This window comes from Podospora pseudocomata, chromosome 6 (assembly GCF_035222375.1).
Source record: "Podospora pseudocomata strain CBS 415.72m chromosome 6, whole genome shotgun sequence".
NCBI lineage: Eukaryota > Fungi > Ascomycota > Sordariomycetes > Sordariales > Podosporaceae > Podospora > Podospora pseudocomata.
In genome coordinates, this window is record NC_085890.1 from 2104584 (window position 1) to 2124195 (window position 19612).

Below are 19612 nucleotides of genomic sequence, written 5' to 3' on the forward strand. Positions count from 1 at the left end.
TGTGTGTGGTTTGTATGTCCTGATACTTGGGCGCTCCTTCCTACTTCCTCCTCCAGGCATCCACACTCCACAAAGGGCTCTCTTCATTTGATCACCGAATCAACTGGAATCCGCGATGATGCCAACGTCTTGATTACTCTTCCAGGATCCATGGGATCCAAATGAACTCCTGTGAGCTATTGAGCTTTCAAAACCATACCTCGCATATAAACCGTCAAATAGCGAGGTGGTAGTTAAAGGAGAAAGGATATCAATGCAGAAATACACATGATAATCGAATTCAACTATTCTAGGCAGGTCTAAAAGAATCCTCAAGCCTTCCCAGCACTCCCCAACCAATGCATATACCTCTCAATCGCCACCTGCATCGCCTCCGTCCCCTTCTCAATCACACTCGTCAACGGCTTCCCCCTCATCTTCTCCTGCGTCCACGCATAGTGATTATTCATCCCCTTGTTGATATTCACCTTCGTCACCCCCCCCGCCATGCACTTCCTAAAAATCTCCTCATCGAACGGATCAGCCCCATGCAGTACCAACCTGACCCTATCCCCGACCTTCTTGTTGATAGCATCAAGCCGGTCATACTCCAGCTGGATCCCCCTCGGTCCATACTCCCCATGCACATTCCCAAACGCCGGCGCCAACATGTCAATCCCGGTGGCAACAAACTCCTCCGCTTCCTCGGGGGTAGTCAACAGCCCCTCGAGGTCAGCAGTCTCAGCTACGCCGTCCTCGCCACCTTCGATACGTCCTGGCTCTGCCTCTGCGGCGATACCGCGCTCGTGGCAGTATTGAACCAGTTCAGCGGTGAGCTTGAGATTCTCCTCCTTTTCGTAGTGCGACATGTCGCACATGATGCTGTCAAAGGCGTCCGGGATGTCGGCTGCCCTGCGGACCAGCTCGGGTGTCTGGCAGTGGTCCAGGTGGAGGGAGACTGGGACCGAGGCCGAGTGAGCTGCCTCAGCGGCGGCTTTGACGAGAGCGTCACCAGCATATTGAATCGCCCACGGGAAGAGCAAGACCATAGCTGGGGAGCGGGCGGCTTCGGCAGCTCTGACGGTGGCGATGATGGATTCGATGTTGTAGCAGCACATGGCTGGGACGGCGTACCCCCCAGCGAGGGCCTTGTTGAGAATGCTCATGGAGCGGTTCTCTGAAAGGGGGGGTCTAGGAGCCATGGTGGGTGGCGGTGGGTTGACTGAGCTGTCAACGAATAGTGATAGTGGTGATGGTGTTGAGTGAGTGACACCAGTAATGTCTTGCCAAGACTGAGTGTGAGATGCTGTAAGTTCTCGACTTAATACCCCCCCTGGAAAGGCACTGGCTGAAAGCAGACTCACTCCTTTGCTCATCAATCATCCTACGGGATATCATCGGCACCTCTTTCTCTGTCGTGCCCAGATAACCCGAGAGATTTGCCGCCCCCTCGGGTTCCTCAATACAGGAAGGTCGATGATTGACCTGCCAAGGCCGGCTGACGGGACGTGCGGTGATGCGCCGGTGCATGTAAGAATATTAGCCAAAATGCGGCAGTCCGCCTGCGGGGACAGGGAGTCACGTCATAATTAGTTCTGGAGGATTGAGGGGGTGAAATTGATGTTCAGAGTTGAGATGCAAAAGTTTACAAAGCGGGGAAGCTCGTTGGGACTGTGAGCTAAGAAGCGTGGGTCAGTGACCAACTCCCGCGGGGGACTTTGCGTGGGACTTGGACTTCATCCGGACGGGTCTCGGCATAGCCCAGCGTGAGATGATATCCCAAGGGGCGACAAATGATCAAAAAAAAAAAAAACATGTGTTTACGGGCAGGCCGGTTGGATTGCATGGCCGAGTGTCGGAGTTTCTGCTGTCGTGGTTTGCACTCAGCATCTTAACCACCCCCCTACTCATTGTATCTCACTGATATTGCCTGCAAAGTCTTGGCCGAGTTAGCAGTCACCAACACCAGTTAACCCCCCGAGTCCCTCAATTGTTGCACTTTGAACCAAACATCACCACCATGGCCGACCAGAAACCACCTGTTGCCTTCATCGGGCTCGGAGCCATGGGCTTCGGCATGGCCACCCACCTCATCAAGCAAGGCTACCCAGTTACCGGATTTGATGTCTGGGCCCCAACTCTCAAACGGTTCGAGGAAGCAGGCGGCTCAACCGCCACAACACCAGCAGAAGCCGTCCTCAACAAGGAGCATGTCGTCGTAATGGTGGCCACCGCCCAGCAAGCCCAGTCTGTTCTGCTGGATGGCCCCAATGCTGCCGTCCCGAAGCTTCCCCAAGGAGCCGTGGTCCTTCTCTGCTCCACCGTCCCCTGTGACTACGTCCAGGCTCTCCAAGTCCAGCTCAACAGCATCGGCCGCAGTGACATCTTGCTGATCGACAGCCCAGTCTCCGGCGGAGCCGCCAGAGCAGCAGATGGCACTCTTTCCATCATGGCAGGCATGTCTGCTGCTGCGTTGGAGAAAGGACGCCCGTTGCTCGCTGAGCTGTCAGATCCAGCAAAACTGTACATTGTCGAGGGTGGCATCGGTGCTGGCAGCAACATGAAGATGGTTCACCAAGTTCTCGCGGCAAACCAAATCCTGGGAGCAAGTGAGGTGATGGGTTTCGCTGAGAGACTAGGCCTAGATCTGGCCAAGGCTCAAAAAGCAGTGCTGGAGTCTGATGCTTGGAATTTCATGTTCGAGCACCGAACACCCAGAATATTCACCGAGTTCCAGCCTGTTGCCAGTGCGGTTCAGATTATCGTCAAGGATACCAGCATCATCACCTCAGAAGGGCGAAGAAGTTCTTTTGCCACGCCGATGACAAGCGCAGCGGAGCAGATCTACTTCACTGCTGTTGGGAGAGGGTGGGCGATGGACGACGATAGCAGTCTCGTGAGACTCTATACCGAAGGAAACAGAAAGGTTGGGCCAGTTTATGGCACTGCTGAGTCAGAGGAGGATAAGACGGCTTTGGTGTTGGCTTTGATGAGAGGTATCCTGCTTTGTGCTGCTGCAGAGTCTCTTGCTTTTGCGCACACTGTGGGTCTGGATTTGGATCAGGTCTTGGATCTTTGTGTCAACGCTGCTGGTGGTAGTAAAGTGCTGGAGAAGCTTGGGCCTGCCATTATCAAGGAGCTCGGGGGTGCCGGTGATGCTTCAAGTGGCGAGTCGAGCCTTGAGGATGTCTTTAGCGGACTGAGTGCGGCGGTCGAGGAGGCACAGAGGATAAAGACTCCGTTGTATCTTGGGACCCAGGCGTTGAGTATTCTCCAACGTGTGACACAATCCAAAGGGACAGGCTCTGCTGGTGTTGTCGTAAAGGCCTGGGTTTGAGATATTGATGAGGTAGATAGGTATATTTTAATGTTTGTCCTTGTTTTTGGGTATGCGTCTAGGGTGTCGTTTGCAGATAGAGATTAAAAATGTCATCGGATTTGCTGGATACTATTCCGCCAGAAGGCTACTCACCCCACCAACAAAACAAACCCGCCTGCCCCACTTTGTACCGCTCAATTCCAATCCCTGCTCCTAGTCGCGTCTTCTTATCGCAACACGCGTCTCATGATCGAATATCACCCAGAGCATCATCAATTCCAGTCGAACAACCTCACGAACTACCCAAAATGGAGGAGGCAATGAAACAGCACTTTTTCCACCACGGAAAACCAGGCGTAAGCTCACGTTATCCCCTCAATCTCTCACATCATGTCCCTCTTATTGACCACTCCCCCAGACCGACCCCTCAGAAGCCGAAAAATGCCACTGGTGCCAGATTCGTAGTTTCAAAACCCACAAGAAACTTCCCATCACCATCGTTAACGAAGCCAAAGGAGACGAACGCAAGGAAGTCCTAAATCCAGACTTCAAATTCATCGACCGCTCAATCCCAAGCGACGACGTCCCCATCGCCGGGGCCTCCTTCCGCACCGGCTGCAATTGCGCAGACGACGAGCAGTGCATGTACTCAACATGCGAATGCCTCGACGAAATGGCCCCCGACTCCGACGAGGACATGTCCGACGCCCCCCCAGCTCGTGGCCGCAGGATGCAAAAGTTCCAGTACTACCACTCCGGCACCAAAGCCGGCTTGCTCAAGTCTAGAATCCTCGACAGCCGTGAGCCAATCTATGAGTGTCACGATGGCTGCAGTTGCAGTAAAAACTGTCCGAACCGGGTGGTGGAACGAGGCAGGACGGTGCCGTTGCAGATCTTCCGGACAAAGAATAGAGGATGGGGGGTCAAGTGTCCGGTGGATATCAAGAAGGGGCAGTTTGTGGATAAGTACTTGGGGGAGATCATCACCAGCGAGGAGGCCAACCGCCGGCGAGCTGAGTCGACCATCTCGGATAAAAAGGACGTTTATTTGTTTGCTTTGGACAAATTTTCTGACCCGGATTCACCTGACCCGTTGTTGAGGGCGCCGCCGTTCGAGGTGGATGGGGAGTGGATGAGTGGGCCGACGAGGTTTATCAACCACAGTTGCGACCCAAATATGCGGATTTTTGCTAGGGTGGGGGATGCGGTGGATAAGCATGTTCACGATTTGGCGCTGTTTGCCATCAGAGATATACCGGCGGGAGAGGAGTTGACGTTTGACTATGTGGATGGCGGGTTGGCGGAGGAGGACGCCGGGGGATTGGTACCGGATGACAAGAAGAAGGATATGACGAAGTGTTTGTGTGGGACGAAGAAGTGTAGGGGGTTCTTATGGTGAGTGGATGAACAGGAGAAACAAACGAACAAAACTGCTTGCTTGACAGGGCAATGATGCCGAAGCCTTCATGTCATGATACGGAGTGGTGTACCTAATGACCAGCGTGCTGCTGGGGCTGCATGTGGCTGCTTGCTTGAGAATGCGGGGTGCTCCCCTGAAAAGATCGATCTCGTGGGGCCGCCGTCTCGTCCCGTCATGGATCATGGATGGTAGTGACACAAATCGGATTCCTTCAAAGTTTGGATGTCCTGATTACGTATCATGAGTGGCTCTGGACCGCATGGCAAGATTAGTAGCCTTGAGGCAAATAGTGAACTGATAAGAGCATTGTAGAACCTATCACAATCTGTTGTCCTCGTCACCTTAAAACCTGGTTGATGTGATGCTCTGAGCAATGCCTGTGGAATTGGTTGTCCAATCAGGACCTAGCTTCCGATGAACAGTGATTTGCTGTTGATGTTCCGGATCCGTGCGCGTGCAGCTGTTCCAACGTCGTCATGGTCTCGTGTCGACGTAAACACTGTTTTGGACACGAATGCAAGACATGAGTCTGTCTGGGGCATTGCTGCTTTCCGTATTCTGAAAGCGTTGGAGTCTTGTTGTTGTGAGGTCTGAAATGGTGGAATATTCCGTGTCTTGTCATCGGCTGACAGGGAAAGGCGGTGCTCCGAGTCTGGGCTCGCCGCTAAGGTTCTAGCCCCGCAAAGCTAGGTCCACTGCGTGCAGCCGAATGGACCGTGCATCAGGCCGGAGATCGCTGATCTCAGTGGGGGCTTCCAGTTGGCTGGCAGTGACTGACTGGTGTGAGCTCACCACGATAACACACACACACACACACACACATCTGGGACCTTTCTTGACCGCATTAGGTCTTCATGCTCCCCATACTGTTGTTGTACATCGACTGGCTGCCCAGGACCTTGGCTCATGCTCCATGAGGAGGCTGGCAGTTGAGCATCTGTGATCCTACTTCTCTCCACCTCCCACCTCGGGGTCTACCTAGCCTTTCTCTTTTGCCTCAGCGATACCACGAGCCAATGTCGGCAGCCCATCGCATCGCAACAGCACACACTCATTCCTTCAGCCTTCTCTCTGCTTATTTTCTTAGCAAAGAGCTGACTCTTCGTTTCGGACGCCCCCTCTCGCTTTTCCCTCCTCGTCGTCATGAACTAGATATTCAAGCGGCTGGATCGAGCGGCCCACGAGTTGCGAAATCGAGTGCAGCGGAAACCCCCGCGCCGCCAGCAGCAGCAATCAGATACAATGGTATGTGTTGGAGGAAGTTTGTGCTACTGACTTGCCCGTTTAATCCCCTTGTCTCATCAATTGTCCGAGCCGTGTTTGTTCTCTTTATTGCAACTGCAACTGCCAGACGGCCACCTCCTTTCACATGCCTGCTGATGTTGACCATACAACTAATGCGCAATAGGGTTGCTGTCTTTCCCGAGAGGGCGAATCGGGCTCGCCCTACACAACTGGCGGCGGCGCATCTAGTTCCGCGCGAGCAATCAATGAACAGCCCCAAACAACCCGAGCTCACGTCCACGGTGGACATGATGGGCACGCCTCTGGATCGCGCCGGCGGCATAGACACAGTCAGCAGCCTCTCGACCAACATATCAACAAGCCTTTACGACTGCACGAGTGGACCAGCTACAATCGGACGTGGACCTCCAGGGAGCTGCGACAGGAGAGGATAGAGTTCTTCGATACTCGGGTGACTGGGCGACAGGAAATCTGGCAAACACTACACGCTGTGCTGGAGGTTTTGTGGGCATCCGCAGAGGCTGTGCGCAATGGGCAGGTTGGGAGGAGAAGTGAAGATGATGGGCCTAGCGAAGAGGACCCGGCGATAGCACTGGCGACAGCCCAGAGCATTCTCGATGCTGCCGATATCACGCTGCCGACAGGAGACTTGTACAATGGGGCCTACGATGCGTTTGGAAACTACTACCAACTACCACATCACATCGTGGCGGATCCAACGAATTTGGAATGGCGGCCAGGCTGGGAACATGAGGATTTGGATGACACCAAGGCAGACTTGACTGCCGGGGAGGAGACCACCGAGGAACGGGACGACCTCGAAGACGAGGCCGAGAGGAGGCGTGAGGAAAAGGGCAAGGGGGTGGTTGATGTTAAGGATCTCATCGCCATCAGAGCCAGGCTGAGTGATGGATCGAAAGATGTCAACGTCTCAGTTGGCAAGGGAGACTCTGTAAGAAGTCTGGCTAGACAGATCGCAGAGGATGCAAATGTGAGCCAACATCTTTTACCCCGGATTTAACCCACCAGACTCCCGCATACTAACAACAAACAGCTACCTCCCAGCAAGAAGATTCGCATCGCCTACATGGGCAGGGTTCTGAAGGAGAGTACGCCTCTGCTCGAGCAGGGCTACAAGCAGGGTCATGTTGTCAATGCTTTAGTGTTCAACCGGTAGGACCGCTGTTCACCGGCGGACGAGCAGACACCCCATCATTTGTTTTCCTCAGGCTCAGAGGTCACCTTACCTGTTCCGTTTGCCGCTAATAGTCGGTACACTGAACCACTGCCGATCTCTGATTCGTCGCTCCGTCCAAACTGGAATAATCGGAGACGCACACGCACATCTTCGGCCATTCGTGCTTTGCATGACCACCTCCAGCGGTTCCAGGAGCGCCGCCAGGAACGTCTTGCCCGTTTGACCGAGGATATTCTGGATGACAGCCGGGCACCTCTGCTGTATACTGACGCGTCTGCATCTGGTAGAGTCGAGGTGTGGAATCCGTATGCTGGGCTGCTTCCTTATCACGTTGTGCTCTGCCCGACGTGATTTTGATGGGGAAACAAACTATTAGCGCCGACATTTCAGCTTGTTTCAAGTCGCTGTAACATTAACGCTCCCATTTTCACCCTAATTCCGACGACCACACGCAAACCGACACTCGAGCACAGAACGTTTCAGCCCGCACCCAACGCACCATTACAGCACCATTGACCACCACACCACTGGCCGTCTTGTCACTAGTCTTATACCCCCCGAAGTTGAAGAGTAGCAGCATGAAACAGGGTGGAAAGCGCATCAAAGTTTAAGTTTTTTTTTTTTTTTTTTTTTTTCCCAGGAAAGGGGAGGTAGGAAGTGGGTAGTGGGGGAGGTAGCAAAGCGCAGGTTCTCTTAATTATTTCCATACCAGGAGCCTCGTTTTTCTTGCATTCTTCTCTTGTTGACTGAGTGTATGAAGGTGGGAAAGTTTGGCTTCATGTTTTCATGGGACTACCTACTCAACCCAGTCACTGTTTGTTTGATTCATTCTCGAAACGGCGTTTCGCATGGGGCGGGTAGGGTGCATCAGGGTTCGGGTCGGGTCGGGTCGGGGGGGATGGAAAGATAGTTTTTATTTATCTAGCGGAATACCCAAGTATGATATGTTTTTTTTTTTTTTTTCTTTTTTTTTTTTTTTTTGGTTTCTTTCCTCAAATGGCTCCCTACCTTGCCCTACGGGGGTATTTTATCGTGATGATAAGCCAAAGTGAAATGGAATGATAACAAAGTGAAAAGGTTTGATAGAGTCACAAGATGATCTCACATCTTCATATCACCACATCAGAAAACCCAACAAGATAAAAACCACACCCTCTCTATTTTCCCCAACCCCTATCCCGTCCGACTGACTGACTGATTGCTAACCCCTACCTAGACAAACAAACCCAACAAAGTACCTTTTTGCAAAGCGCTTCAACAAGCTGAACAAACAAACAAACAAACAAGAAAACTGTTCATTACAGCCTTTTATCACTCACTTCAAAAATCCCCATTCCTGCTCTAATACTATCATTTCCACCCTTACGCAGCACTCCCAATCTTATTCAACCCCTTCAAACTCCCCAAACTCAACGCCAGCCCCTGCGACCTACTCCGTATCCTCAAAAATCCCGTAATCGGCCCATCCTCACCCTCCTTCTCAATGCTCAAGTTGGCCAGGGCATCCTCACCTAATTTCCCTCATCGTCAGCATCATCATCTCACCCATGATCAAGAAACAAAAACTTACCAAACACACTCCTAGCATACAAATTCGCGCTCAAAAACTGGCAATCCCCCTTCAAGCTCGCCTCGGGCGTCAGGCAGTTCATATTCGTGCATGCCATCAGCTGGTCCAAAAAGTCCCTCAGCGTCTTGGCCTTGCTGTTGATGTTAACCTTGTTCTCCCACTCAAACTCGGTCCACATGGTCCTGAACTGTGTCTCGCTGCACGTGGCAGGCTGGATGTAGTCCATAATGTCAACGTGCAGGTCATTCAGAATAACGACGTTCGTGTCGGTGGAGTGGGCGCCCTCGTAGACAACATTGCCGAAAATGACACCCGTGTCGGTGGACGAGACCTTGATGGTGCACTGCACGTTGTGGAAGTCGTGGGGGCCGAGGGACTGGCTTGTTGGTCTCTCAACCACCTTGAGGTCACCGAGAGTGGCAAACTCAACCGAGAGGTTCTGGAGCGTGTCGGTTGTCTGATTGACGAGGAGGACGTCAAGAATGATGTCGAATTGGTGCACCTTGACATAGGCTTCCGCGTAGACAGGGTCGGAAAAACCGGTGAGCTGAACCACACGGCTGAGCTTCCCCGACAAATCCTCGCCCGCACCGCTGTCACCGCCAGCGGCGCGCTCAAGGTCAAGCTCAACTGTGTCCTCGCCACCGCCGGTGTTCTTCTTGGAGAGCTGACGGATAGAGACCACATCGTCAACCTGAATGGCCAACTTGGCCTTCTCGTGAGCAGCCTTGGCCTCGCGCTTCTTCTCCTCGACTTGGACCATGGCGCGGAAGGCCTTGCGGGTGTCTTCGAGGTAGACAGTTTCGAGCTCCTTGTGCTGCTTGAACTCGGCAAGCGAGCGCACACAGCTCATGATGCGGTCAACCGAGTCCTCATCAATGGGAGCCTTGACGAATTGGGATTGACCAACACGGATGACGGAAATCATGATAAGCATAGCCTCTGCCTTGAGGGCATTGGTGCGAGACTCGGCCGAGCCAACTTCCGAGTAGCGCATGACCAACTTTGTGAGAGTCGAGGCAAGGACGCTGGCGAGATAGTAATCGCCATCGAGAATGAGCTGGCGAAGAGGTGGTTTTTGAGAGGCCTTGACAGCTTCGAGCTTGGCAGCAGCGGCAGACTGGCTGGTAAGGGCAGTCTCAGTCGCATATGTGCCATCAGCGTTAACCTTGCGCGAAGTGGCGGCCGGCTTGGGGTGTCCATTGGTCTGCTCCTGTTCCTTGTTCTCCTCCTCGCTGTGCATGTTATCCAGCAACCGTTGCTCGGAAGCCAAGATGGGGATTTCACCCAAGCTAGCCCTGATGCCTTTCCAGGCATCACGGATATCCTTCTCCTCAAGAGAGTACTCGCCAATGATCCACAGAATGCCCCGGTATACCTTGCCGGCACGGACCTCCTTCAGGGTGTCGACTAGCCTGGACACAATGGTTGGGCGCAGCGCTGGGAATTTCTCCACGACCTCCTTGACAAAGTTGATGACATCGACGGCGGAGGCATTGTTGAAGTCGGCAATAAACTCCATCAAAAGCTCCACAACGCTGGCGGCCACCTCGGAGAACTTGACGGCGCACTGGTGAATAGAGTGGATAAGCAGTTGGCGATACTCACTGTTCTTCTCGTATTCTTGGTCGACAGTCTTGGACAGCTCCTTCTTGAGGAGCAGGACAACCTCCTCAACATTCTTGCTGGAAACCATCTCCAGCGCAATCTCGAGGGCCTTCTTGCGCACATCAATATCCGGGCTGGAAAGAACGCGCAAAATCTCCATGATCAAGTCGTCCAAGATGCCCTCGTTTCTTTGGCGGAGCTGGTCGACGCGATCCAGCACGATAAGCTTAACATTGTTGTCGGCCTCCTTGATGGCAAGCTCAATGAATTTGCTGGCGGCAGCCTTGACGGCCACAGGGTTGTTGGTAAGGGCCGTCAACGAAGAAGCAGCTTCGTAGACGACGGTGGATGTGTTGGACTCCAGCAGGTCAAAGATCAGGTGCAGATATTTGGTCTTGTTCTGAGAGTTCTGGATGGCGTCCTTCCTGATGAACTCGAGCTCAACCAACTGCAGGAGTTCCTCTGCATTCGGGATGCCATCAAAGACAGAGCTAAGGTACGCCAGCGCCTTGCCGTGGTCGATGCTGGCAAGCGCAGCAAAACCGTTCCTCTTGCATGTGGGATCGCTCTCGCCTTCCAGGAATGTGGCAATGAGGTCTGCGGCATCGGGGATCAGGGAGGGCGAGTGTTGGAAGATGGATGCGACGGCAAAGACGGCGTTCTTTCGTACGTAGGCATGGCGATGTTCGAGGCATGATCGGGCTGAGGAGAGGAGGGGCTCGAGAAGCTCTGGTTCGCGAAGTTTGCAGAGGAAACGTAATGTGTTACCGCGGATGTACTCGTTCGGGTGTTGCAAGTCGTTCCGGATACCGTTGCATACTAGAATATACTCCTGCTTCAGCTTGCCTTGGGCATCAAGCTTCGGGCAGATCTCGTAGTAGAAATAGAGGAGCTTCTTTAGAGGCTTCGACTTGGACGGCATGACGAATCGGATGATGTGCATGAGCAATTGCGGCATAGGATCGCCATTGAGCATGATGGTCAAGATGCGCCTCATGGTATCGAGCTTGGACTCATCGGTGCCCTTCTCGAGCTGTGTCTTGAGCTCCTGCAATGTCGGTGTGCCATCGATGGAGTTGTCCTTCACTAACGTATATGCATTTTCGAGAAAGGACATGATGGGCGAACGGGGGCGGCAACGTGCCGTGGAAAACTCGGGAGAGTGTTGGATGGGTGGTTGTGTTTGCGAGTTAGGGTGGAATTATTGGTGTTGACCCCGTATGGGTAGTAATTATTGCTGAGGGGCGGAAAAGATAGGGGAGTTGTTTCGTGGCTCCTGAGCTCCTGCAGAATAACAGCCCAGTAACAAACAAGTTGTTTGCCTAATACCGGCCTGTGCAAGTAACCCCTGACGCCAAATGCTCGCTCGTAAAGAATTCGTTTGGTGGTTCAGAATGGACCTGCAGAGGCGAGCTGTCGTTGTGTAGGTGGCCGCTGGGGGTGAAATCGGGCAGCGGAGCTTCACCTTTCTCTGGGCGAATGTGGTCACAGTTGGTGAGAGTCGGTCAATATCAACGGCGGTGCCTGTCTTGGGAGATGTGGCATTTGGGGGACTGGGTAGCTGGCCTATCGTAGCTCTCAGCCAGCTGGCGCCAAGCGGCAGCCGGGCAGGGAGTTGCTCAATCACGTGAAGCTGCGACAAGCATTTGGTGGGGTCCCCAATGATGCCCCGCCGATGCTCTTGTGCAAGTCGCGGCTTCGACGGCCACCAGGGTTCCCAATTAAAGATTCCCGCGTTGTCGCTGTCGTCAACTGAATTGTTGGAAAGCAAGTCAACACCCACCACCCAACATGTCTTCCACAAACGAGCCATTCTATATTCGCTACTAGTACGGCAAACAGCATTTATTCAACATTTGGTCCTTTGGCTAACCTGGACATAGCTCTGGCCATCAAGGTCGTTTCGGGCACGAATTCTTGGGTACGTCTTGTCGCAATGATGATTTTCCGAACGGGGAAGACTAATATTTTCTATTTCTTAGAATTCGATTTCCGCGTGGTCGGAGATGGTCGCAGTGCCACAGCCCGCTATGCAAACAACTCGAACTACAGGAATGATAGCCTCATTCGCAAAGAAAGTACGGCACATCCCATGACCTAAACCGCAACCCTGGGACGGACCGACTGACGAGATTGGGACGATAGTGTTTGTGAGCTCACTAGTTGTCGATGAGATCAAGCGCATTGTCAAGTCGAGCGAAATTATGAAGTACGCAAACCAAGGCTGGAAGCCTTGCATAAACCAGAGGCTGACAGTTACCTAGGGAAGATGACGGAAAGTGGCCTACCAAGAACAAGGACGGAAGGCAAGAGCTGGAGATTCGGCTTGGAAACGATCACATTTCCTTCGAGGTATGAAGTACCCCATTAGCAGTTTTGATGCCCAGCTAACGGTCCCCCAGACCGCCAAAATTGGCTCGATCAACGACGTAACGGATTCTGCCGACCCAGAAGGCTTGCGAGTATTTTACTACCTCGTGCAAGATCTCAAGGCCCTCGTCTTCAGTCTCATCGCCCTTCACTTCAAGATTAAACCAATCTGATTTACCTACCGCCTGGTATTCGATGAACCTGGGGACGGAGATGGGACACGATGGCCAATTCGAGAGTTGTGCCTCTTGACAGGAAAACAGGGCAGCCCACAGGGTTGACTCCCCTACCAAGCCTGGAATATGGATTTGAGAAAAATGGGTTACGGAGATATAAGGTTGTCTTGCATCTTCAAAAGTAGAGATGTCTGGGAGCTGTCAATGAGGCCGGAGTTGGGTGCGAGCCAATCATGAATTCTTACCGGATGGAGGCTGGAGCTGGGAGATACCCCAATGAATAGTAGAACGCTTACGACTGGCTGTTTGTCCCTTATAAATATTCAGCTCAGCAGCTAATGCTGAAGGCGAATGAAAGAAACCCAATCATTCGTGAACAGCTGTGGTGAAATGCGGGTGTGAGCTCAGTCACCGCCACATTCGGTGGTGTCGACGTCCAGATTCGGATGCTGGCAGACCCTGTACAGACAGGTCTGTCAGACCTACAGATGTCAATAGGATGCACGATCTAGGGTCCGGGTGGGGAGAGGATGTGTCACAGCCATCCATGTCTTGGATACTTTGCCAACATCGTCTATAAAAGTAGACATACTGGAGCTGGTTGCTCAGCTGCGGGAAGTTTTGAAGGTCTCAGAAGACGATGACAATGGAACTGGGTTTGCCCTTTGACAAGTAAAAACCGGGGCCACCCTGCCAAGCCAGCCTCCCGCGACGCTCTGCAAGTGAGGTGTGGACAATTCCCTTGAAGACGTCTGTCTAACGTCTAACCACCGGGAATTCCATCCGTTCCCTACCTACCTTTCCCAAGGTACCTGTTCCTAGGTCTATCAAGCCCTTGCCTCTCCCATCAGCATCCATCAGTGTTCTCGAATCCTGTTCCCGAACTCTTCCCATCTAGCCCCTCCAAATTCTCAAGGTCTCAACCACAGCGCCCACTCCTTGGCTTGACCCCACGGAATCACAGCACCGCGCGCCCGTGCCCTTCCCCGCGAAAGCAGCTCCGTGGCACTGAATTGAAGCTCCACCACTCCGCGATCCGCCCACGAGACCATCGGCAACTGTCATCCGTCGCCGCTTCAACCCGTTCGTTCACGCCCAACGACCACGGACGGCCCCCGGCCGTTTTGTTCATCGCTCCCGTCGCCGCGACAATCGCAAACTCTCTCTGGCAGTGTGCCAACACACAGCGCCGCTGGCTGGTGCATCCAGCAAATCCAGAATCTAGATTCTTGGCCTGCCTTTGCCCTGTTGGGCTAGTGCCTAGCCAAGGGTCCCTTTCCCTCCCACGCTCGCGCGCCTATCTCCACAACCACAGTGTCCCCCCCGGTTGCGCATCGGCCATCAGTACAACATCTCAACCACCCCGTCGCCGATACCGTTCCTCTGTCTTTTAAACTCACGTAGCTGACAAGAACATGCCCACGCCCTCGTCGAGCGCGCCCGAACCCCAGTCGCCTCGTTCTTTCTCCTTCTCATCATGTCCTGATCCTGAGGAGCTGCTGTCTAACATGCCGTCCACATCCCACTCCCAACTGCCCCCAGCTCTGTCTCCGCAGTCGCCCGAGTCACCACAATCGCCCTCGAGCTGGCATCCCCGCCCCCCGGTTGCCTACGAAACAGATGTCAACATGACGAACGAACCTATTGCGGCGCAGTCTCCGCGATCAGCCACCATGTCACCGCAGCCTCTGTCGGAGAGACCCCTTCCGGAACCAGAGTTCGAAGTCGAAGGGACGGTGCCCGTGCCAGATCAGCCAGATGAATCACAGAAGCAACCTGACCAGGATGAGGAGATGGTTAGCCCTGAGAATGATGCCAGTGGTGGTGGCAATACTGGCGAAGGAGCGGTCGCAAGACCACCAAACACAACAATGGGGGAATCATCGAGTAGGAGGAGGTCAAGATGTGAAAAACAATCTCCGGTTGTCGGGGAGCTTTACGAGGTGGATATCTGGGGGCCAGTAGGGAACGGCCCTCGATGGGTTGAGGACAGAGGGCTAGTGGGACTGGGGCACGAGTTCTCTCTCATGAGGTCCATACCAACCACGCCTTCGTCCTTCTTGCGGCCGGGAAGCAAGTTTGAGGGGTCTCAGGAATCGGAGCGACAACGGTACGATGTAGAGGTGGAAATCAAATACGTCGACATGCGCGAGTCGTTTTTGTGTGGTTATCTGAAGATTCAGGGTATGACAAGCTTTCCTTTCAAGAGACCACGGAGTGGGCCGCTAATACGGGTTCTACAGGTTTGACCGATGACCACCCAACACTTACGACCTATTTTGAAGGCGAGATTATCGGCCCCAAGTACGGCTTCATCACACAACACCCAACATGGGGCGCAACAGACAAGATTGATCTCTCCCATTGGGGAAAGTTTGCGCCTTTCCGTCCCTATGCTAAGCAAGCGCGTAAGGGCGGTCAGATCCTGGTCAAGGACATGGCCCAGCGGGAGAACATCTTCATGCGGTGGAAAGAGCACTTTCTTGTGCCCGACCACCGGGTGAGGACGATCAACGGGGCCAGTTTTGAGGGGTTCTATTACATTTGCTTTAATCAGGTGAAGGGGGAGGTGAGCGGGATCTACTTTCACAGCAAGAGTGAAAAGTGAGTTGCTCTAGACCAGACTGATACTTGTGATTCTGTCATATGCTGACACACACTATTCAGGTTTCAACGGCTAGAGCTGAGACATGTACCCAACAAGGGGTGTTATGGCGCCGTGGAGTTCAGATGACGAAGTCATGATTTTGGAAGCAGGGGACACACAACTGTAAAATACCTATGGGCGGCGTCACTTTTTGCGACACACACAAAACTGATACCAACATCAAAGGGATGATTGATTTTTTCACGAATTCAAGCAGGGAGGTTTCACGAGTGGGCGAGGTGAGGGGGCACAGCGTTGCCTGTTTGCATTGGTCGAATGAGTTTGGCTTTGTATCCTCTATTTGGTTGTCTTTTACTTTGCATCTTTTTTGATGGGGGCAAGGAGGCAGGAGGGAGGGGTGGGAACGAATATTACACCTACTACTAGCACATCTATATTGACAGAAGGCGACACATACACATGAAGGGCAGAACGACAGACACTTTGCAAGCGAGAGCATGGCCACTCCCAAGAGGGTGATGATGATAGGCGGGGGGACAGGCCGAGGACACACAAGCACATATATAGCCAGGAATCTTTGCGCTCTATTATTTCTTCCCTCTTGAGCAGTTTTTCATTGTACATGCTTTAATTTTTTTTAATGTTTTTAATTTCTTACAAAATGGGTATCTTTGATAAAGTCTTGTTTTTGACCTGAGAAGAAAACAAGAGACGAGAGATCACTCATTTTATCCATTTCATAACTTGTGTCATTTAATTTGGGGTGGTGTCTCTGTTGCTGGTGCAGCAGGTGTTGATGTTCCAGTTGTTGCGGGGGATGTTTGGAACCCTTCAAAGTAGGCTTTTCGGAAGGGGTTGAGCTCGTCGGCTGTTTTGCCGACTAGTTTGCGCTCCTCGCGGGCTTTGACGGCTGCTGAGTCGACGTCTTTGTCGGGGATGCGGCGGTAGCAGATTAGACGGCGGGACCCTGGGGGGGGGTTAGCATTGGTAGGTTAATGAGGGGGAAAGACATACATTTGTTGAACACTTGGGTAGAAACTGAGAGTGTTTCCAGGTAAGGATGACTCGGCACAGGCATCTCCTGTTCTTCGTCGTTCGCAGTCGGCATCCAGAATGCCACTCTGCCATTGTCGACAAGCGTTTGAGCCGCAAATTGGAGGATGTCATCCAGCATCGCCAAAAACCCATATGGTTTCCTCGGCGGGATGAAATCCGCTTGTCTGTTCGTTCCCTCGTCAGCCTTTTCCCCTTTTTTACCACCCCATCGTGCGCAGAATGAACGTACTTGTACATCTCCCTCCCCTTCCTCTCCACCCAAGGCGTCTTCTCCGGATCCCTCACCCCCAACACCATCAGGCCCTCCCTCACCCCATAAGGCGGATCACACACAATCCCATCAAACACCCTTCCCCTCACCCCATCCCCATCACTCCCTAGTTCTTGTTTCCTAATCGGACTATTCGTCAAATCAGCCGTGAACGTCCCCCCCAACCTCCCCAAAAGCCCATACTGCTCAAAATTCCCCCTTAGCGTCTTTTCCCCCCCATCACCCCTGATACTCCTCCCATCAATATCACTCCCCAACGCCACCGCCCCAAACTCGGCAACCGCGATAGGAAACGACCCCGTCCCACAAAACGGATCATAAAATAACTTCCCCGGCCCGGCAAGCGCAATATTGGCTGTGATGAGGGCTAATTCGGCGTCCATGCTTGTGGTGGAGATATACCTCCTCTTTTTCAAATCCAGTTTCTTTGGTAGGTCACGGAGGGAGGAGCCGAGGTAGCGGGTGAAGTACAAGTGGTTAGGCTCTGGTATTCCCAAAGGGGTGGAGTTGAAGGGCCAGAGTTCGTGGAGGGTGAATTCTTGGTCGGGGTGGCGCATTTTGATTGGGCCCATGAAGCCGAGGTAGGAGAAGGAGTTGATAATGGAGACTTTTTGATCCGAGGTGCGGGAGCCTTGGTAGGAGTCGAGGGTGAATTTGAAGGAGCAGGAGAGATAGGAGGGCCAGAGGGGGGAGGTGGTGGATTTCACGGCGGCGTGGACCGAGGCGAGGTCGGGGCCGTGGCCCCAGAGCTCGTGGATGGACATTGCGAGGATGGAGCGGCGGATTAGACGGCGGGCGAGGGTGGTTGTGGTGATGGGAGGGGAGGAAAGGGGAAGGCGGATTATGCAGAAGGGGGACTGGGAGGGAGCGGTTAGTAGGGGTTTTTGAGGGGGGGCAAGGTTAGGCTTACGTCTAGGCTGTAGGATACGACTTCCATGTCGATCCCTTCGAGAACGGCTAGGGCTTGCAGCTCAGGGAGACGGAAGGTCTCGTGAGACTGGGAGAAACGGATGAGATATTCCATTTTTTCGAGTGTGTGAGGGGTCGACAGGGAGTTTTGATCTTTGAGGAATTCCTCTTCTATATGGTGTAACAAGATAAGTTATCTTATGGCAGATGCATATTTCGACCAACAGAATATGCTGAATTTGGCGTATAAATGTTTTCACTCTAAAAGTCAAATGCAAACAGTTTTGACTCACTTGAAGTTTTACACTCCAAGTTTGAAGAGGACCCGAAGAAGTGGTCTTGGGCTGGTCTGGAAACACACCGGGGTGCATCTAGCTTGCACACTCCACCAATGTCAATAGCTAGGCCCAATCAGCGTATGTAATGCATGGACTAAAACCACCCCTCGTGCAGGCGTACCCATTCTCAAGATTTTGCCTAGGGCAGTTTCAACGCAACGACGGTCCAGCACCGTCTCGCAGGCAGATATCCGAATCCATCACAGCACATCCAAACATTCAGCATCGAGGAGTCAGGTCAAAACAACCGCCCACGATGCTTTCTTTTCAGCAGCCAGCCTTCTACCAATCCTCAAAATGTTTCGTCACACACGGAGTCATGGGCCATGTAGACCCTAAACAGCCCCCATCTAAAGGCAAGCCGTGGACTGCCTTTGCAGCTCAGGATTTTGTCTACACAGTACGCAATCTACCTCATCACCCCACACAAAAGTCACCATGCTGACCAATTGACAAGGCCGATCTCATCTTGCCCCAGGAAGTTTTTGAGGTAGTCCAAGAAGAATTAGTGAAGCATGACGCTGCTCCCCAGTACAAGCGGATTGTCATGTCGCTGCACGATATTCTATCTGGGGATTTTTACAGCAGTTACATCAAGCAAGGAAATATTTTGATGCTCTCTGAGGGAAGAAGAGGGATTGACAATGTTTTTGCTTTGAAGAGTGGTACGCATTGATAGAGGCCGGGTAGAGGTTGACAATTGACTAACAGTATGTAGGGCACTTGACAATGTTCCTCGACAAGGAGGCATATGAGCGAGCCGGCTTGGTGGGGAAGCCGCATGGCGTGAAAGGAAATCGTGGGATTAAGCCTCGTTGGAGTCAGTCATATCTAGCATACGCATTCTTTGACTATTGCTAACAATCCTTTGTAGTTGTCGAGATCGACCTCAACAGCTCATCCATGGTCAAGGGAAAGAAGGGCTACGACAGACTGATCTATGCTAGCAAAAATGCCTTCAGTGGGGCTATGACTTGGCTTTTCTACAATATGACTTCCACAGGTGAGTTCTCTCAATTTTCCCATGACATTCTTCTGCTAATTTAGATTTGCAGTGCCTGACCCAGACCCATTGGCCACCCTCTCCCCAACCAGCTGCACGTCTAACCCATCCATCACACAAGACATCGATGCTCTCGTACCGATCCTTATTCCATCAACAGGCACATCTGAGCAAATCGCCAGAGATGAGCTCGAGGACTTCTCATCCGAACTGTATGAATGGCTTGCTCTGGTCAGACTACAGAGTCCTCGCATCCTACAAGGTGACAGCATCGACCCGTACCTGTCATTATACCGCATCCCAAATGGGAGTAATCCAGCCAAAATCTGCAAGCTCAGTTGGCGAGGATTTTTCTCCCCATCATGGACCCGTCAGACCTTGATCGGCCTCTTCACAGTCCTCCCCTCCAAGACGTGGTTCTCTTTCAGTACAACCACCTTTTCAAAAGGCCTTGCCGGTGACAACACTGAGTGTACCTTTCTCCGACCGCCAAATCGGCCGGGGGAGTATCTCATGTGGGAAGTCAGGAGTCATGAGTGACA

General features: G+C 52.7%; 9 protein-coding genes across 9 annotated transcripts; 6 read left to right on the forward strand and 3 right to left on the reverse strand.

Annotated features, from left to right (window-relative positions):
- Window positions 1-311: 311 nt before the first annotated feature.
- Window positions 312-1782, reverse strand: QC762_601000 (uncharacterized protein; the record flags this gene model as incomplete). The annotated part of the gene is made up of 2 exons (XM_062891796.1): window positions 1344-1782; window positions 312-1156 (listed from the first exon to the last, which is right to left on the reverse strand). The coding sequence occupies exons 1-2, from the start codon at window positions 1507-1509 to the stop codon at window positions 312-314; spliced, it is 1011 nt and encodes a 336-aa protein (XP_062740694.1). The 5' UTR covers window positions 1510-1782.
- Window positions 1783-1999: 217 nt separating this feature from the next.
- On the forward strand, window positions 2000-3316 carry QC762_600995 (uncharacterized protein; the record flags this gene model as incomplete). The annotated part of the gene is made up of 1 exon (XM_062891795.1): window positions 2000-3316. The coding sequence occupies one exon, from the start codon at window positions 2000-2002 to the stop codon at window positions 3314-3316; it is 1317 nt and encodes a 438-aa protein (XP_062740695.1).
- Window positions 3317-3405: 89 nt separating this feature from the next.
- Window positions 3406-4977, forward strand: QC762_600990 (H3K9me3 methyltransferase; the record flags this gene model as incomplete). Its single annotated transcript, XM_062891794.1, has 2 exons — window positions 3406-3654; window positions 3717-4977. 2 exons carry the CDS (start codon window positions 3406-3408, stop codon window positions 4695-4697), a joined length of 1230 nt encoding a protein of 409 aa, XP_062740696.1. The 3' UTR covers window positions 4698-4977.
- A 285-nt stretch (window positions 4978-5262) lies between these two features.
- QC762_600980 (uncharacterized protein) lies at window positions 5263-8040 on the forward strand. The gene is made up of 3 exons (XM_062891793.1): window positions 5263-5963; window positions 6127-6954; window positions 7018-8040. The coding sequence occupies exons 1-3, from the start codon at window positions 5961-5963 to the stop codon at window positions 7138-7140; spliced, it is 954 nt and encodes a 317-aa protein (XP_062740697.1). The 5' UTR covers window positions 5263-5960; the 3' UTR covers window positions 7141-8040.
- A 180-nt stretch (window positions 8041-8220) lies between these two features.
- Window positions 8221-12492, reverse strand: SEC26 (coatomer subunit beta). The gene is made up of 2 exons (XM_062891792.1): window positions 8732-12492; window positions 8221-8672 (listed from the first exon to the last, which is right to left on the reverse strand). The coding sequence occupies exons 1-2, from the start codon at window positions 11454-11456 to the stop codon at window positions 8524-8526; spliced, it is 2874 nt and encodes a 957-aa protein (XP_062740698.1). The 5' UTR covers window positions 11457-12492; the 3' UTR covers window positions 8221-8523.
- On the forward strand, window positions 12035-12882 carry MNH1 (Protein mago nashi; the record flags this gene model as incomplete). The annotated part of the gene is made up of 6 exons (XM_062891791.1): window positions 12035-12168; window positions 12223-12260; window positions 12322-12417; window positions 12485-12548; window positions 12604-12691; window positions 12742-12882. Exons 1-6 carry the CDS (start codon window positions 12131-12133, stop codon window positions 12880-12882), a joined length of 465 nt encoding a protein of 154 aa, XP_062740699.1. The 5' UTR covers window positions 12035-12130.
- A 1418-nt stretch (window positions 12883-14300) lies between these two features.
- Window positions 14301-15619, forward strand: QC762_600950 (uncharacterized protein; the record flags this gene model as incomplete). The annotated part of the gene is made up of 3 exons (XM_062891790.1): window positions 14301-15069; window positions 15129-15489; window positions 15553-15619. The coding sequence occupies 3 exons, from the start codon at window positions 14301-14303 to the stop codon at window positions 15617-15619; spliced, it is 1197 nt and encodes a 398-aa protein (XP_062740700.1).
- A 608-nt stretch (window positions 15620-16227) lies between these two features.
- Window positions 16228-18014, reverse strand: QC762_600940 (uncharacterized protein). Its single transcript, XM_062891789.1, has 4 exons — window positions 17731-18014; window positions 16779-17677; window positions 16508-16713; window positions 16228-16460 (listed from the first exon to the last, which is right to left on the reverse strand). Exons 1-4 carry the CDS (start codon window positions 17842-17844, stop codon window positions 16243-16245), a joined length of 1437 nt encoding a protein of 478 aa, XP_062740701.1. The 5' UTR covers window positions 17845-18014; the 3' UTR covers window positions 16228-16242.
- A 309-nt stretch (window positions 18015-18323) lies between these two features.
- On the forward strand, window positions 18324-19610 carry QC762_600930 (uncharacterized protein; the record flags this gene model as incomplete). Its single annotated transcript, XM_062891788.1, has 5 exons — window positions 18324-18467; window positions 18525-18732; window positions 18786-18887; window positions 18942-19070; window positions 19123-19610. The coding sequence occupies 5 exons, from the start codon at window positions 18324-18326 to the stop codon at window positions 19608-19610; spliced, it is 1071 nt and encodes a 356-aa protein (XP_062740702.1).
- Window positions 19611-19612: the final 2 nt, after the last annotated feature.